This window comes from Ahaetulla prasina, chromosome 4 (genome assembly GCF_028640845.1).
Source record: "Ahaetulla prasina isolate Xishuangbanna chromosome 4, ASM2864084v1, whole genome shotgun sequence".
Lineage (NCBI taxonomy): Eukaryota > Metazoa > Chordata > Lepidosauria > Squamata > Colubridae > Ahaetulla > Ahaetulla prasina.
Window position 1 is genome coordinate 123,208,357 of NC_080542.1, and position 18,704 is coordinate 123,227,060.

The following is an 18,704-nucleotide window of genomic DNA, read 5'->3' on the forward strand; positions in this document are numbered from 1 at the left end:
CTGATAGAGATCAGCAATTCTGTACAAGACCCCTGTATATTGCTTAATAATAAGCTCACATTTTTATATAATTAAAAAACAGTTCCTTTTATGTGCCTGAATCTCTACCTTTTAGTATTATTCGGTGACATGAGGGTCTTAGTAGCTTGCAAGAATAGAGAAAGGCCCTTTTATGTTCATTATCAATATATATATTTGTATATAACTATCACATCTCACTTATTTTTTCTAAGTTTAACTGTTACAAAAGTTGTTGCTTCTCATAAAAGAGTTATCCTATTACTTAGAGAAAAAATATTTTTATGGCTTGGAGAATATATTGTTATAGTGGTTCCCCTTTCTCAAATACTATGTTTGCATGAAAATTGCAGTGATTCTTTTATTGCATTATACAAGCAGTTCCTACTTTTTACTTAATGTGTTCTTATATTTAATCACAAAAAAGTCAGTAAACATTTTACTTATGACATACTTTAATATAGTTTACAAAGAACTAAGCCAAAAAAATCTGCAGGATCAGATATTTTGTTGGAATGATGAAAACAGCATTGTTGCATTGTATCACAAGTTCTGTTCTTACATGTGTGTGATGTCACAATGCACATACAAAAGGAGTAGGACTTGTATGGAAATAAAAAAAGGCAAAGGTTCCCCTCGCACATATGTGCTAGTTGTTCCCAACTCTAGGGGGCGGCGCTCATCTCCATTTCAAATCTGAAGAGCCTGCGTTGTCTGTGGTCATGTGGCCGGCATGACTAAACACCAAAGGTGCACGGAACACTGTTACCTTCCCAACAAAGGTGGTCCCTATTTTTCTACTTGCATTTTTTATGTGCTTTCAAACTGCTAGGTTGGCAGAAGCTGGGACAAGTAACAGGAGTTCACCCGGTTACACGGCACTAGGTATTTGAACCACTGAACTGCTGACCTTTCAATCAACAAGCTCAGCATCTTAGCCACTGAGCTACCGGGTCACCTTGTGTGATAATAGCGTGATATTATTTTGATAATTTGACCCACTGTCTTATGTGTATCTTTGCCTTAAATATAGGTTACATTAATTAGTTGGTTCCTAGCTTTCTCATAGATATCATAGATATCATTAAAAAAAGGACAACAAAGAATGTTCTTTCTGCGCCAACTCAGTAAGCTCAAACTGCCCAAGGAGCTGCTGATCCAATTCTACAGAGGAATTATTGAGTCTGTCATTTGCACCTCTATAACTGTCTGGTTCGGTTCTGCAACCCAACAAGAAAAACACAGACTTCAGAGGATAATTAGAACTGCAGAAAAAATAATTGCTACCAACCTGCCTTCCATTGAGGACCTGTATACTGCATGAATCAAGAAGAGGGCCGTGAAAATATTTGCAGATCCCTCGCATCCTGGACATAAACTGTTTCAACTCCTACCCTCAAAACGACGCTATAGAGCACTGCACATCAGAACAACTAGACACAAGAACAGTTTTTTCCCGAAGGCCATCACTCTGCTAAACAAATAATTCCCTCAACACTGTCAGACTATTTACTGAATCTGCACTACTATTAATCGTTTCATAGTTCCCATCACCAATCTCTTTCCACTTATGACTGTATGACTATAACTTGTTGCTGGCAATCCTTATGATTTATATTGATATATTGATCATCAATTGTGTTGTAAATGTTGTACCTTGATGAACGTATCTTTTCTTTTATGTACACTGAGAGCATATGCACCAAGACAAATTCCTTGTGTGTCCAATCACACTTGGCCAATAAAAAAAAAAATTCTATATATGTAGAAGAGAGAAAACTTTAACCATGTCCCTTTAACTAAGATGAACTATCTTGGTTTTTTTAGAGAAATATTTTGTTTGTATCTCCTTAGATCATGTGCTCTCCTGATCCTTCTCCGTAGAAAAAAAACACTGAAAATGCATTCAGCAATTTTTCATTTTAAATGTCGTTTTGCATATAACAGAAATGACAGCTTATGTGGACACACTATCTAATGTGATAAACTTGGTGTAACTTCTTCATTAATAGAATCTTAAGACATTATCAAAACATCTTGTAAAAATAATGTCTCTTGTGGTAGCATAGCATTGAAAAACTGTATTGCGAAAATGACTTTTTGCATTGCTGGACTATGAATCTCTTTAGAGATTCTTCTCATCCACATTGTACAGAAACAATGTGTTTGTGCGTGCAATCGGGGCCACACTCCGGAAAAGCCAAACTTCTGGGTTCTGGCACACATGCACACCTGGCAATCAGCTGGCCAGCATGCATGCGCACACAAGTTTTTGGCACTGCTGCATGTGCAAAGGACAGCTGATTATTGTATGTGCATGAGCGCCAGAAGCCCGGAAGACAAACAGGCAAGGCCGTGTGTGCCAGGCGACATAGCTTTGTGTGCTTTGGGCACACATGCCATAGGTTTGCCAACCTGGACCTATAATATAGCTGTCTATCTCCTCTTTACTTGCAGTAGAACTTCATTTATTTATTTACTTTTCCTTCAATCTCAGTTTCACTTCTTCCTCCCTTTTATGACAAAGAACAGTACTCTGAAGTAATTTGGAAGAGAAAGAATGACTCTTCTAAAATTTCCAAGTGAGCTTCAAGATGGGGTACATTTAATTCTTTGCCTTCTCCATTCTGGGCTACAGTGTTAAGCATATAACAAATAGAATTGTACTGAATATTCTTTTTCTTTTTAGAAAGAAAATTCAGCGATCGTGTCCCCCTCCAACGACCGGGTCTAGGAAGTCCGTATCAGGCATGGCAACGAAGCCTCTGCAGCTTTGCCAAATTCCTCCGAGGTTTCTCAGGGCAGGCAGGAGTCCAAGTTGTGACTTCAGCAAACTAGATGAGATGTTGCTTGACTCAAGGTTGCTTGACTCAAGCAGGTCCTTTATATAGGCTGTGGAGTGTGGCTCCATGACTCAGCATTTATCCAGGCCTGTCCCTCCCTTCCTTCTGCTGGTGTCGCCTCTCAGATCTCCAGAAGGGAGGATCCTCCCACTTTGAATTGTCTTCTGCTGTTTGAGAAAGGGAGGGGTCAGAAGGAGTAATTCCAATCCGTGGCTGACTTCCTCTGATGGCTGAGCGAAAGGAACACACACCGTATGAGTGAGGTTTGTTTGTTCATTCCTGGCATCCTGTCCGGGCATGGGGCCAGGGCCGGGGGCTGGAGGCATGACAGGCCGTTCATCTTCATTATCAGACTCGGAGTCTGATAGCAGGCCCGGGAGGAGACGGGAGGGCTCGGCTGAAGAGAGGAGGGAGGATGAGGCACAACAGATAGTATATTTTCTATTGAATATACAATATTTCTAGGAATCTTTATTGAAAAGATGAATAGCATGCCTTTCAATGAAATAAGATATTCTGAAAAAGTTCTACTAGATTCCTGATTTTTTTTTTGCCACCATAGACTAACACGACTGTCCTCTTATGATATTATCAATAGTAAAGGAACCAGTTTTCCTATCAGAGCTCATCTAACATTCTATGAACAGATTTATGAATATATAACTTTGACTGTGTTCATTGACATGTCTATTGCTTTGCTATAATGACTTTTTTTAATGGTTTATTAAAAAACTTCTAGGGGGAAAACCCCCAAAATAAAAGATGTCACAATATAAGGAGCTTATAAGGTACTTTGTTTCCCACAGGAGAGAAAAAGAACGTTGTTTTCATCTATGATTTTATAACATGTTCTTTTTAAGATCACAAATGAGCATTCACATAGTCAATTTGTTGAAACGGAGCTTTCTAATCATGAAACTAATAGAGGTACATTTTGAATGCAAATTGTTTCTTTGCAAGATTATTTCAAAGGGAAGGAAATTTCTGAATAGCTTTTGTTAAAAAAAGACATCTACACTTGTTTGTAATGGAAAGGATCGAAAATGCAGTTGTATCGTAGATGCACATATACAAAATGTATTTATCCATCCTAATATATATATATTATTATTTTACTCAGAAGATATTTGGATACTTAAGAAAGCTAAATGTCACACATGTCTTTCTTTTCTCCTGCAAAGGCTGATGATTTGATCCATGATATGAAGGGGGAAATTGCCCAACCCACTTTATGAATGGAAACCATATATAGTAGTTTGCTTAAGTCAGTGGTTCTCAACCTTTATAGTGCTGTGACCCCTTTAATACAATTCCCCAAGATGTGGCTATCCCAACTGTAAAATTGTTTGCATTTTGAATTTATCGCCATATTGAAGCAGTATCGGCTAGCGATCTGAACTGCTTGCGATTGCCTTGAGGACGGAGGCATTAAAGCGGAGACTCCTCCCCTATTAAGTTTATCGCATCTGAAGCCAGATTAGGCTAGTGATTGGGAATGATTGCAGCTGGCTTGAGAGGGAGAAATCAGAGCAAAGATTTCTCTCTTTTTTAATTCATCGCGCCTGAAGCCGAATTCGGCTAGCGATTTGAAGAGCCTGCAGCTGACTTGTGGAGTCAACCATTGGAGCGTGATTCTTCAACTCGCAAGTATACTTCCCATATTTCCGATGGTCTTAGGTGACCCCTGGCAAATCGTCATTCGACCCCCAACGGGGTCGCGACCCACAGGTTGAGAAACGCTGGCTTAAGTCAAGTTAATTGAGTTGTGCAAGAGACAGAATACAAAGTTCTCCCACTGAGAGAGGGGGGAGGCAAAGCTTATATAGTATTTTTTTTTTATTTACAGGAAAAAGGCAACAACATGCTTTGACATTAGAGCCTATCTGACCCCATTTTCCTAGCTGTATTCTATTTTTAGCCATTGATTTTTTTAGTCAGAAAACTTTGAGTTACAGTCAGTATCAAATGATGATAACTGGGTTTTATCAATTGTTTTTCAGCATTAGCATATTAGGTTGTATGTTGACCTTACCTCAGGCACAGATAGGGACCTCATCTGCAATCCTTCTGCAACTAAGATGCTTAATCCCAAGCATGAAACACTTCAGCATCTTAATAAAGTTCATCTAAGCCTTTTATAGTTTGGAAATTTCCCAAAAGATTGTCTCTATGGCTAGACTATATCGATCAGTTCCATAGCAGACTGGTACGTAAACAAGAAGTCCAAAGTCTGTCCCCTTTCCATTTAAGATTACAGATTTGTTAGAACAAAAGAGTTGGAAGGGGCCTTTGAGGTCTTCTAGTCCAACCCCTTGTTTAGGCAGGAAACCCTACACCACTTCTGACAAATGTTTATCTAATCTCTTCTTAAAAACTTCCAGTGTTGGAACATTTACAACTTCTGGAAGCAAGTGGTTCCACTGATTAATTGTTCTAACTGTCAGGAAATTTCTCCTTAGTTCTAAGTTGCTTCTTTCCTTGATTAGTTTCCACTCATTGCTTCTTTTTCTACCCTCAGGTGCTCTGAAGAATAGTTTTGACTCCCTCTTCTTTGTGGCAACCCCTGAGATATCAGAACACTGCTATCATGTCACCCCTAGTCCTTCTTTTCGTAAGGCTAGACATATCCAGTTCCAGCAACTGTTCTTTATATGTTTTATCCTTGAGTCCCCTAATCATCTTTGTTGCTCTTCTCTGCACTCTTTCTAGAGTCTCAACATCTTTTTTACATCATGGCAACCAAAATTGGATTCAATATTCCAAGTGTGGGCTTAACAAGGCATTATAAAGTGGTCTTAACACTTCACGTGATCTTGATTCTATCCCTCTGTGTAGCCTAGAACTGTGTTGGCTTTTTTGGCAGCTGCAGCACACAGTTGGCTATTTCTGCTAGTTTGGTGTCATCTGTAAATTTGATGAGTTCCCCATTTATCCCCTCATCCAAATTATTGATGAATTTGTTGAAGAGTATTGAGCCTAAAACAAAGCCCTGGGATACCCTCCTGCATATCTCCCTCCATGTAGATGCAGTTTTAATGCAGATTTAACTTCTTTCACTCCATTTTCAGTTTTACAACAATAGAAACATCAACTTTTTCTTTTCAGTGACCTGCTGCTAGAACTTCCAACTGGAGCAGAAAAGTCAGATCTGAAATGAATTTGGTGTGATTGTATGGATCAGCCCGAAATAAGATAGTAGCAAAACCTCCTGAAATGGATATACAGGTAATCCTTGGTTCATTTAGTCTTCATTCAAAGTTACAACAGCACTAAAAAAAGTAACTTATGACCATTTTTCACACTTACGACCATTGTAGCCTGCCTATGGTCACATGATCAAAATTCAGATACTTGGCAACTGTCTCATATTTATGAAGGTTGCAGTGTCCCAGAGTCATGTGATCCTCTTTTGCGACCTTCTGACAAGCAAAGTCAATGGGGAAGCCTGATTCACTTAACAGCAATGTTGCTTACTTAACCACTGCAGTGATTCATTTAACAACTGTGATCAGAAAGGTTGTAAAATTGGGCAAAACTCATTTAACAACTGTCTTGCTTAGCAACAGAAATTCTGGGCTCAATGGTAGTTGTAAGTTGAGGACTACCTGTACTCCTGAAAGTCAAGGTTGACTCAGAAGAATATGCTCAGATTCCTATACCACGTCTCCTATTTTAAATTCATGATATTGAACCTTAGTTGCCTTTTGAAGTTTCCTGTCATGATGCTGGAGTCTGTTTACTGTCAACTCTGCTTAACATGATTCTTAGCTCCATCTGTAGTAAATTGGCCTGCCCTCTGCCTTAGTAACTTCAGCTCTACTCAATTATTCACAGTATTGTCCTACTGGTTAAGTTGAAAAAAGAATGAAAGAATAGACTTTCAAATTTGGGATGTCCAGTATATTGTATGGGTGTTGCATGTAAGAAAATAACACAAAAAAGATTTTAAAAAATGAAACATTGAAAATTTAAGAGCCAGCATCTGTTAAAATATTCCTAAAATATATACTTAATATGGAAAGTTAACAGACTTCATGGACGTTATTGAAGACATATCTCTTTTTGCAGGCATGAATAATACTTTTGAATATAATAAGGAAAGGAGATTAAAGTCATTGCAGAGAATAAGTGAAATCCTTAAAAGTGAAAAGTTCTTTTCTGTGACGGTTAAAAGTGGTGAAGAATATACATTAACATGGTTTTTTTACAGACAGCACAAATTCCTTTTTATATAGAACAATATGCATTTAGAAGGACGTTATCAGTTCTTTAGTTCTGATTCAGCAGTAACTGAAGTTTATGTAAATTCGTCATCATTAAATGACTTCCTTTGAATTAATGACATGGGATTATATGATATCTCTTTACCAAATCATTCAATAAAAACAAGTGAAACCTATTACAGAGTCAAGTGGATATTCTGAAGTCTCAGCTTTAGGTAACAAATTCAGTCTGCTTCACCACAACAAAGGAGTTAAATACTATAATTTTCATGGTTGACAAAATATGTAAAACCTTACAGTATTTTTTTATAAATCTCTTTCTTTTAGACAGCCAGGATAATTCTAACAGTCTAAATTCTGTGAAGCAGAACAAAGAACCCGAAAGCATCAACTATTATAAAAGGCTAGCTTTTTTTTTGATAGAAAGCTCAAGTTGGCAAACTATATTTTTAATAATTATGTCAAAAAAATTTCTCATGGTTAAATGCTTTTTCTAAAATGTTTGGAAGTGGTTGCTTTTTATCCAATAATAATTATTAGCAGTATTATTTCTTGATTATTATTTTAGAAGTAAATATTTTGTGGACATGGCATATACTTTTTGCCTTTTCATTCTGAAAAATTGATTGAGAAAAGTGCTATCAAGTTATATTTATAGTCCATATATTACTTGCTTAACAATTTTAATTGTGACCAGAATTTCTGTCATTTAGTGAAACAGTCATTTGGCAGAATGTTTCACAACCACACTGCTTAGTGATTGCAGTCCTGGTCATTTAGATGTTATGTACGGACATCACACTTTTCTTGCTCTGCTGTTCTCATGGCCCAGACGCAGTAGTCAGATTCTGAATCCGAATCAAACTCTGAAGAAGTTGCTCCAAGTGAGCTTGGAGAATGTGAGCCTTGGGAAAGATAAAGGCAGGAATCACATAAGGCTGATCAGACATAGGAACCACCTGCACAGCTGGAAAAGTCTGAGGAGGATGACATAAAGCCTCCCAGTCCCCATCCCAACAAGTAGAGCAGTGATCAGAATAATGAAAGTTTATTAAGTTCCTTGCCAATCAAAGGAGTAGTGACAGCTAGCCGCAGCCTTATTTAAGAAACAGCTCTCAGGTAGGATATCTCCTGAAAACAATGGCAGCAATGGGAAGTTCCCAAGCGGGGGAAAGTTACACTTGGGGATTTGGCACGTGAATTTCAGTTCTGGCTTTGCTTCATTGCAATTCACTTGACTTCTAATAAAGATATGCCTTTGCAACAAATGGAGGCAAGGATCATTTTACTTAGGAGTCTTAAGCTGGGGCAAGTCTGACAGTACCTTTAGGACTGCAATGATCTGGATGATTGAGAATCTTCATAAATGTCGGGACTTGAAGCTTGTGTGTGGATTCTAATCACAAATCCCTGACCTTTAGATTCTGTGACAATCTTGATTCAGGTCGCTAAAAGTGATCTGAATCATTTTTTAAAGTGTTTTAAGTGTTTTAATTTGTATATATTCCGTGTTTTATCTTGGCTGTACACCGCCCTGAGTCCTTCGGGAGAAGGACGGTATAAAAATTTAATAAAATAAATAAATAAATAAATAAATAAAACTTGGACTGACTCTAGCTGATTCTTCTGCAGCTCCTATTTCAAAGCAGCAAGACTACATTCCTTTAATTCATTGTTCACTCTTCAACCTTGAAGTAAAACTGATAATCTTCCAAGAAACTGGGTGTGTGTTTGTGTGTATGTGTCTGAAACCTAAAGCAGGACAGCCCACCTCCACTTCAGCTTCTCCATTAACCTATCTCTCCCCCAACTCTGTCCTTTTGGTTGCCCTGTACTCAGTTACAACTTCTGAACTCACTGTTGTTTTCGTCCATTGCTGGCTGAGACAGCGATAGTCTTTAATGAAGCCTCCATGACAATTCAACCCTTATTCCTGGAAATATTTTTATAAGATTGGGTGAAAATATTCTAAGTAACATCCATATCCTCTCTTAAGAGCAAAATAATAGTCAGAAAAATATATTTTTCATAACAATTGAGAAAACAACGGGTGTCCTTTTGTTTTCCTCCTAAACTTTCCTGATTGTATGTCGCTCTTTTTGAAGGTATCTGATGCTTAAGAATCATTCACAGATACTGTATTAACCTGAATTTATTTATATTTTCATCCTATACTCATTTCCATTTTTTCAATCTCTTGAGGTCTCCAAATAGAGTTCAGAAATACCTTGTCTCAGTAATAAGAAAAGGAAATTATTTTACTGCAAGTTAAATACTACTTCCTAAAATTCAGTATTCTGTGTATTTAACATAACATGATATTGTTTTTCGCTTCATATTATTCAAGGATGGTAAGTAGAAGCAGAACTAGAGCAAATTAAGAAATTTATGTTTGGATATAAGAAAAAGTGTATATTTTACAATCATTTGTACAGAGAAAACCCATTCATGTTAAGTTACAAAGTACATGTACAAACTTACATAATATGTTTCTAAAATTCTATATCTAACAGAAATTGTCACTATAGTTTTGTAAAATTATCAAGGACATGACATGCCATTCTGAGTTGCAGAGGCACCAGACCATGCAAATGCTAAAATACTAGTTATTGAGCTACATTTGAAAATGTGAAATGGAATGAATGTACCAAAAAAGCCCATAAGTCAAATGTTGAAAATGAATTTTAGTACTAACTCTTATCTCAGCATACAAATATAAATTGCTCTCCAGGGATGAAAAAAGTTTGAACAGTAGTGCAAGTTCATTAGCTAAAAAGTGCATCCACATAGGGCTCATCTAGGCAGTTGCTATAACATGTTATCTGTTAATTTCTGTAGGAAATTATGTTAACATAAATTGTACAAGCCCCATGGCTATGCTTAGTACGCCTCCACAATAAGACTGCAAGTTGTTGCCGTTTTATTGCAGGACAGTTTCAGGGTAGCAATTGGTGGATTCCCTGCTGTCCTTTCCACCCATCATCAGTGTCTTGTAGGAAAAACAATAATTAACTGAGGTCTTGAACATATGGCAGGATAAAAATGAGGTTGGAAGACTTGGAACACTATAGATTAATTTTTTAAAAAAAAAAATAATAATCAGACTTTGTTTTTAATATTTTTTTTCTCCAAACCAAGCATTCACCCATTGAGATTTGGAACATGATCTAGAGATCTGTTATTCCCATCAAGTCAGTAGGATCAACACCAACATTTCATTCACTTGTGAATGGAGGAGTGGTGAGAAGCCTATCCTGCCACTAAATAGGAAAATACTGTTGTATTGGTTTGGAGATGGGGCATTGGATTTTGCAAAATGTACTTCAAGGAAAAGGTGCAACTGCTTTGCAACTGATTGTTGGTTCCTTTACTTGCAGCTGACAATATACTTTTTCTGTTCTTAGGCCATCAAAAAAAGCAAAAGAGAAGACGTGCAGAAGTGACTGGAAACAAGAGACAGTGGGATTTAATTTAGATCAGAGATATTGAGAATGGTTGCAACTTTTCCCGCCTGACTCCCTCTAGATATGTTTGATTCTGCTTCTAGTGTATCCTCTGGCTATACTGCTGGGGAGTGATAAGAACTGTAGTCCAGCATATCTAGTAGGCACCTGGATGTGAAAAATAGTGCTGCAGCCATAATCTGTAACAAATGCAGGTTATTGTTATTCACAGTAAAAATGGACATCTGGTGATCATTTGGAATGGCACCGAGATCTGTTGCAATGAACCCCAATGAACTTCATTTTTTCAATATGAAGTATGCTATCTTTTTAAGTAAAAATACAGTTTGTGTCAAGTAAAAATTTCACATTTCTGCCTTTTAGCAATCTTCTTTTGAGGGATTGTGAACTTTGTTTATATATCTTAATAACATTTGATGTTTTGTTTCCCACATTGTGTTTTTTTGTGAAGTTGCTTGGGATGAGGTCAGCCATTTAATAATTTCCTACATGCCCTTCTGTTCATGTTGCAGTTAGAATATAGAACATAGAATCATAGGGCTGGAAGGAACCTTAAAGGTCTTCTAATCCAACCCTTTGCTCAAGGCAGGAGACCTTATGCATCCCAGTCAAAAGCTTGCCCAATCTGTTTTTGACAACCTCTTGTGATGGACCACTCACAGTTCTGGGAGGAAAGTTATTTCATTAATTAATTGTTCTCACTGTCAGAAAATTTCTGCTTTTAGACTGGATCCCTGTTTACAGGCTTCCACTCATTACTTCTTATCCTGCCCTCTAGTGCTTTGGAGAATACCGTATATACTCGAGTATAAGCCGAGTTTTTCAGCACGTTTTTTGTGCTGAAAAACGTCCCCTCGGCTTATACTCGGGTCTATACGGCTTATACTCGAGTTTTGTTTTTTTTTAAGCCCCTCGGCTTATACTCGAGTATATACGGCTTATACTCGAGTTTTTTTTTTCTTTTTTTCACATTTTACCGGACAGCGCGGGGAAGCCCTGCCGGTGCAGTGAGAGGGCGGGGCGGGGGAGCCGCCAGCCTTCTCAGCTGAGGGAGGGAGGGTTTCCCCAACCGGTAGGTGCCTCATTTCCCACCCTCGGCTTATACTCGAGTCCCCAGTTTACCCCAGTTTTTGGGGTAAAATTGGGGACCTCGGCTTATACTCGGATCGGCTTATATTCGAGTATATACGGTAAGTCTTCTCTTCTCTGTGACAGCTCTTTGAATCCTGGAACACAATTATCATGTCCCTCCTAATCTTTCTTTTTGATAGCTAGGCATATCTAGCTCCTACAACCGTTCATCATATGATTTAGCTTCAAGATCCTTTATCATATTGATTACTCTTCTCTGCACCCATATTACTTTTTTTTTTTTTGCATTGTGCTGCCCAGAACTGTATGCAGCATTCCAAGTATGGTCTTACTAGTTTCAATATAAAGTAGTAGTATTACTTCTCATGAACTTGATATTATCCCTCTGTTGATGAACCAAGGACTGCATTGACTTTTTAGTCAGTTGCAGCACATTGCTGGTTCAAATTGCTGGCTCAAAAAAAAAAAAAAAAGAAACCAAACACTAAGTACAAGCTTAATGGACATTATCTTACAGATGACCCCCACTCTTAAGGACCTTGGAGTTTTCATATCAAATGATCTAAGTGCCAAAGCCCAACGCAACTATATAGCAAAAAAGGCTCTAAGAGTTGTAAATCTAATTTTATTAATTTATTAATTTTATTTTATTATTTTATTAATTAAATTTCTAGACCGCCCTTCTCCCGAAGGACTCAGGGCGGTGTACAGCCTTATTAAAATACATAGATAGACAATAAATTTAAAATAATTTTAAAATGAAATATTTAACCGGCCAATTTAACTAAAAATAATGCTTGGAATACACTACCTGACTCTGTGGTCTCCTCTCCAAATCCCAAAAGCTTTAACCAAAAACTGTCTACCATTGACCTCACCCCATTCCTAAGTGGACTATAAGGGGCGTGCATAAGTGTACAAAAGTACCTACCGTTCCTGTCCTATTGTTTCCTTTCAATATATGTTTTTGCATATAATGTTGTGACAAAAATAAAAAATAAATTAAGTGGTGGTGATTAGGACTTCAAGATACTTCTTACAGTTACTACTGTTTAGTCAAGGTACCACCTATTTTGTACCCATGCCTTTGAATTTTCCTGCCTAAGTTCAGGACCTTACTTTTCTCACCACTGAACTGCATCTTGTTGGATAGGGCGCAGTGCTTAAGTCTGGCAATATCCTTCTGAACCTTGAGTCTATCTTTCACAGTGTTAGCAATTCCCCCCAGCTTAGTGCCATCTGCAAATCTGATGAATTCCCCTTCTATCCCATCACCCAGGTCATTTATGAAGATATTGAATAGCACTGGGCCCAAGATGGAACTTGGAGGTACTCTATTGAATGTTTCCCTCCATGTAAATGTAGTTCCATTAAGGATTGGGTGCAGTCTGTGAACCCTTCTGGTTATCTATTCCACATTTTTCTATCTCAACAAGAAGTAGGATGTGGTCTACTTCGTCAGATGCTTTATTGAAGTCTAAGTATTCTATGTTTGGAGCATTTCTCTAGTCCATTAATTTAGTCATTTTATTAAAAAAAGATATATGGTTGTCTGGCATGATCTGTTTTTAACAAACGCATGCTGGCTTCTAGTAATCACCTTGTTTATTTCTAAGTGCTCACAAATTCTCTGTTTGATTATCTTTTCCAGTATATTTCCAGGTATTGATATCAAGCTGATTGGCCTATAATTTCTTGGATCCATTTTTTCCCCTTTTAGTAGATTGATACCATATTGATTTTTTTTCCAGTCTTCTTGTAGTTCTTGTAGTGGACACAGGGTTCCCCAAGTATTTTGTACTATTTTTCTTTTTATCATACTTTGAATCCTTCCTAGTCTCTCTCCTAGTTTATTGAAATCAGTTTTCTTAAAGCAGAGGGTCAAATTTGCAGCCTGCGAACTGGATGCATCACATGCTGGCTCCATCCCTGCCTGGTTTAGCAAAGGGGGGAAAAGTCCTGATACATCATATGATGCCGCCACGATGACGTGAGTTTGACAACCCTGTCTTAAAGTCTAAAACATTAGTCTGACTTGGTTCACTTATCTGTTGTTACATTATATTGAATTCAAGTATGACATGGTTGCTTTACCTCAAATTCCAATAACTTCTACTCCTTCAACCATTTTGTTCCTATTAGTAAGAGTTAAGTCCAGTATAGCTGTTTCTCTTGTTCTTCTTTTGTGTACCTTTTGTGTAGTCAGCTAGGCACATCAGAAGCCTGTTAATCTTTTGCTTCCCACAGAGTTTGTTTCCCAGTTGATGTCATGGTAGTTAATGTCCCCCATTAGTACAGTGTTGTTTTTCCTACACATCTCAGCTAACTGATTAGCAGAGAGTTCATCTATTTCCTTTGGTTGATTGGGTGGCCTGTAGTACACACTTGCAGCGAAGTAATTTATTCTTCCTCTAATATTTCCTCTAATACTTTCAAGAAGACTTTAATCCCTATAAGGCATATTTCTGTGGAAGTATATTAATTCCTTACATACAATGCACCACGTATCCGTACACTTCATTTATTGGGGTTGAAGATCAATATTTTGTTTTAAAGATTTTCTTAAAAGTATTTGGTCCATTTCTCATTAACTTTTTGGGAAAAAATATTTCACTTTTGTAATGTTTAGACATTTTCAAGACAGCTGGCAAGCTACATTACTTTCTATGTAGGAAAGGATATAAAATTGCATCACGCTGCCAATTGACTGCTATTTCTTGCTCAGCAGGATCACCTTACTGAAGTTTCAGACAAAATTTAACTTAATTAAATTGGCAAAACTCTTATTTTTAAGATGGCAGGAATGAAATATTATAATGAAAAATATATTTTAAACATTATGACTAAAAGATCCCATATTAGTAACTTACAAATTTTGAAATTTTGAAAAGTCAATTTTTTTTTGATAATTTAAATTTGAAGATACAATATAAGAATCACACAAACTCCCTAAATAAAATTATGAAAATTTGAGGTATGGGGCTCTCCTATTCATTCTACCTGTTTCCAAATATGGAAAAGCAATTCTTTCTATTCATTTTAGTCTCCTAAGCCTCCTAATTTATGTTTTTTATGAATACATTATATATAACTCATAATTACATGATCTCTAGGATTATATTACCTCTGTTTCTGCTTGGGCTATAATTCCTTAACACTGGCAGTTTTACTACATCAAGACTACAGCTTCTTTTATCATAAAATGCTATAAAATGTTTTCAGTTGTGATTCAGGGTGCTGGTTATGACCTATAATCCCAACATGGTATGGGAACTTGTTATTTATGGCACTGCCGATCTCTTGGGATATCTTCCTGGCTGATACAAGCTTCAGAGCCTTATGGCTAGACAGTGTCAATTTTCAAGACCCAGGAAATATGTCTTTTCTTCATGATACCTATCCTCTGGAATCAGGTCTTGTCTGAAATCTGTGTGGTTCTTTTCCTGATAGAAATCTGCAAGGTTTTAAAGATTTTTAATGCTTCTCCCAGGCTTTGGACTATGGTGGAGGGAGACTTTTTGGTTATGTCTTGTCTGTCTCTCTGTAATTATTTATTTATTTCACTATTTATACCCTGCCTTTATTATAATTCAAGGCAGCAAACATATCTTTTACTGCTTCCTCTTGTCTTCCTCACAACAACTCTGTGAGGTAAGTTGGGCTGAGAGCGAGTGACTGACCCAAAGTCACTCAGCTAGCTTTCATACCTAAGACAGACATCGAAATCATGGTCTCCTGGTTTCTAGCTGGTGTCTTGACCATTAGACCAATGATTGCTGGACCACTATCTTGTTATTGTTCTTTATTTTTGTATCTTATTCTTGTTCTTTGTTTTTGTTTCTGATTATTCATATTGTATTTTATTGTTACATTATGATCCAGGCAATACCTAAATCAAATAAACAAAATAAGATAAAATTCCCCTACAGATATTATCTCTCAAGCTTTAATCCTTCTTAATCAAAACAATTCAACACTTATACTGAGATTTTGTAAAGTGTAAAAGTATTGAACTGTATTCTATTTTTTTTTAATTTCATAAATGTTTATATTGCTAAGAATTGGGGAAATATTACTTAGTATGACTTTCACTGAGCTCATAATAAAACTTTCTGGTGTTAGAGATCAAAGCTACCTTCCTCACATCATGGAGAGAGTATAATAGGCAAGCTTTTTTTGGGGGGGAAAAGATATGTGAAGAATTTAGATGGTCAATACACGACATTCTACCTGATAGAGAATTCACAGACAGACTACTTCAAAGGCAGATAGTTCCTTTGAAAAGGAAGGAAGTTGGATGACTATACAACTTCTTCTTTTTTCAGCAAGAAAGGCCCTATCTATCTAATTCATCTGTCTGGACTTTTTATGGAAAGTTTAACTCCCCACCACCATGAAGTGTAATCTGATTGATAGGCCTGCCATTTAATTATAAAAGTTTAGTGAGGGCAAGTCTTTTTAAAAAAATCTCACAAGTGAATAATCTCAAATTTGTGAAATTCATTTGCCCCATCAAATGTCTTATAGACATTTAGAAAAATAAACTAAGAATAAATCCATGCAGTGGTCTGATTAGTGGAATATATAGAAAAAGCCCATGGTTTTGGAGAGTTCTCTGCAGAGATTGTAGTGAACGTAATGTCTGGAAGGAGTTTGTATCTTTCAGTTCAGAATCTTTGATATTAGAATCAATAAATTGGAACTGGGCCATTTAAAAAATAATAATAGTTATCTTATAAGGTTCCTTATTAATTTGGAAATTCAGATTTGAATAAAGCATACAGTCCTTTCAAAAATACTATAAATTTGGTGGGGGTGGGGTATTCCAATTTCTATTTTAGGATTTTATAGGAAGCATCCAAAATAATGTTGAGTGGTGCTTATAGAAAAGACTATGGGGTAGAGAGCCAGGCTCTGCTTAACAAAACATCCCTGAAACAATCATATTAGTTTACTTTGTAATGAAATAATGAGTAATATGTGATAGGATCTAAAAAAGCCTTCTGCCAAAACTATTAGGCTCAGGGGTCCACCCACAATCAGAAATTGTGGAATAGGTAGGGATAGGCACAACCTGGTTTTTGAAATTCTCCACCTAATTCCATGTGTGTATGTTTGTGTGTGTAAAGAAACAAAACTTATACCACCATTGGAAAAGAACAGAAAAAGTTATTATTTTCCCATGATTTGGATGGTGTCTATGAATAAGAATTAGAAACATGTATTCCTATAGAGGTCTGGCCCTCATGTTTTGATAAATGATAGATAGATAGATAGATAGATAGATAGATAGATAGATAGATAGATAGATAGATAGATAGATAGATAGATAGGATTGAATAACTGTTGAAAGTTCTTTTTAGTACAGTACTTTCCGGTAGGGTTAAGAGTTGCCCCTTAGTATCCATTATATACATAAGGCATCTGAGTGGATAGACCATTTACATGTCTCTATAAACAGATGTCATTCTCTCTCTTTGAAGAAAATGTAGAGAAATGATGGGGTCCTTGGTATTTTCTGAGCGTGCTTGTTTTGCTGGAGATGTTTCCTTACCCTAATTAGGTAACATCACCAGTGCTAGTCTGATGCACTGTTGATGTTACCTATTTGGGTAATGAAATGTCTGCAAGAAAACAAGCAAACTTAGAGAGCACCAAGGATCCCTAATTTAATCCCTGAGTTACAAATATTCTCCTTTATTGGTAGAGAAATGAGCCCATGAGGAATCCCCAGGTTTCTATTTTACAATGGAAGATAGGGCCTGCCAAATAGAGCTGCAGAGACTGCAGAGCTGGTCTTGATAAACTGAAAGATCATCCCTCCTCCAGAAGTCCTAAAAACTGAAAATGTATATTCAAGAATGTATGGTCACTTTTAACAGACACTTTGTAGGACTATGATCTCCTTGTAGATTGTCATCAGTTATCCCAGCAGTCATCAGTTATCAGTTATTCCAGCATGGAGGAATGTCTTAGCCTTTCAGCAATACAAGCATCTTATTCTGCTGACAAGTAAAATCCTGCCTGTATTGTCCAATTTCTTGCTTGCTAGGATCTCAGACTTCTCCATTTCATGCTGTGACTTTTGACTGATCTGCTGTTTGTCTGTAATGTACAATCTTTGGCTTGGTGAAATAGACTTGTTTTCCTTCTTGGTTCTTCATCTCTGATCCAGAAATTGGTTTTTCAGCTGCTCATAAGCTCGTGATCTCTGTTATGTCTTTGCTAAATAGTCTCTGACTATTTTATTATTAGCTTTAGGCAAGGAAGAAGGATATAGGAAACGTGGGAGTTTGTGGCTGCCAGTAATTTATTCCACTATCTCCCAAATAGAAACTGATGTTTATTAGCAGATCAACAGGTTTTAAAATTAGGTCATTCACAATTATAATTGTTCTATCAGAAACTTAAATTGATACATCTTTTTGAAACTAATTTGTTTTGTTCTTTCTTTTCTGTTGAAAATGGAGTCCTGATAACTCATTTTTATAACGCCACTATGCATTCCTAAATCCAATTTAAGAGTATATTTTATATAATGGATGATTACAAACTTTTCCCCCATTTAATTGATGTAGAATTAGAGCACATTTATTTTCCAACGAACTACTTGGATATTCATTTCTGGGTCAGTCTTTTATGAAGATTTCATTGAATATGTCACTCAGTAAAAACAATTTACTGCAAATATTTAAAAGGCTGATTTTAGGGATTTCTTAGATTTTAGGAAGGATCATGATTTAAAGAACAAATTGATGCTTTGTATATCAATACTTTCAAAATAATCCTGAGTATTCTCAGGGTAAGAAACCCTTGAGAACCATTACCATTAACATAATATAGGTAGCGTATTATTATCAGTAATTTAGTGACTATTCAAAGTTACAATGGCACTGACTTATGACCATTTTTCACAGTTATGACCATTGCAACATCCCCACCATCCCCAGTGGTCACATGAACAAAATTCAGATGCTTGCCAACTGGTTCATATTTATGATGCAGTATCATAGGATCAGTTTTTGTAACCTTCTGTGAAGTCAAGTTCCCAAGGCAATGGGGAA

At 36.7% G+C, this 18,704-nt stretch overlaps 1 protein-coding gene across 4 annotated transcripts in view; it reads left to right on the top strand.

Moving 5' to 3' along the window:
- The window catches only part of ZNF804B (zinc finger protein 804B), a 267,029-nt gene that overhangs the window by 14,033 nt on the left and 234,292 nt on the right, over positions 1-18,704 (top strand). Inside the window, exon 2 of one of the 4 annotated variants that reach the window (XM_058182226.1) lies at positions 5,967-6,086. The exons of the other annotated variants lie outside the window; for them this stretch is intronic. Coding sequence (XP_058038209.1) covers positions 6,075-6,086 — 12 coding nt within the window. The 5' untranslated portion in view covers positions 5,967-6,074. The remainder of the gene's footprint in view (positions 1-5,966; positions 6,087-18,704) is intronic. 4 annotated transcript variants of the gene reach the window in all.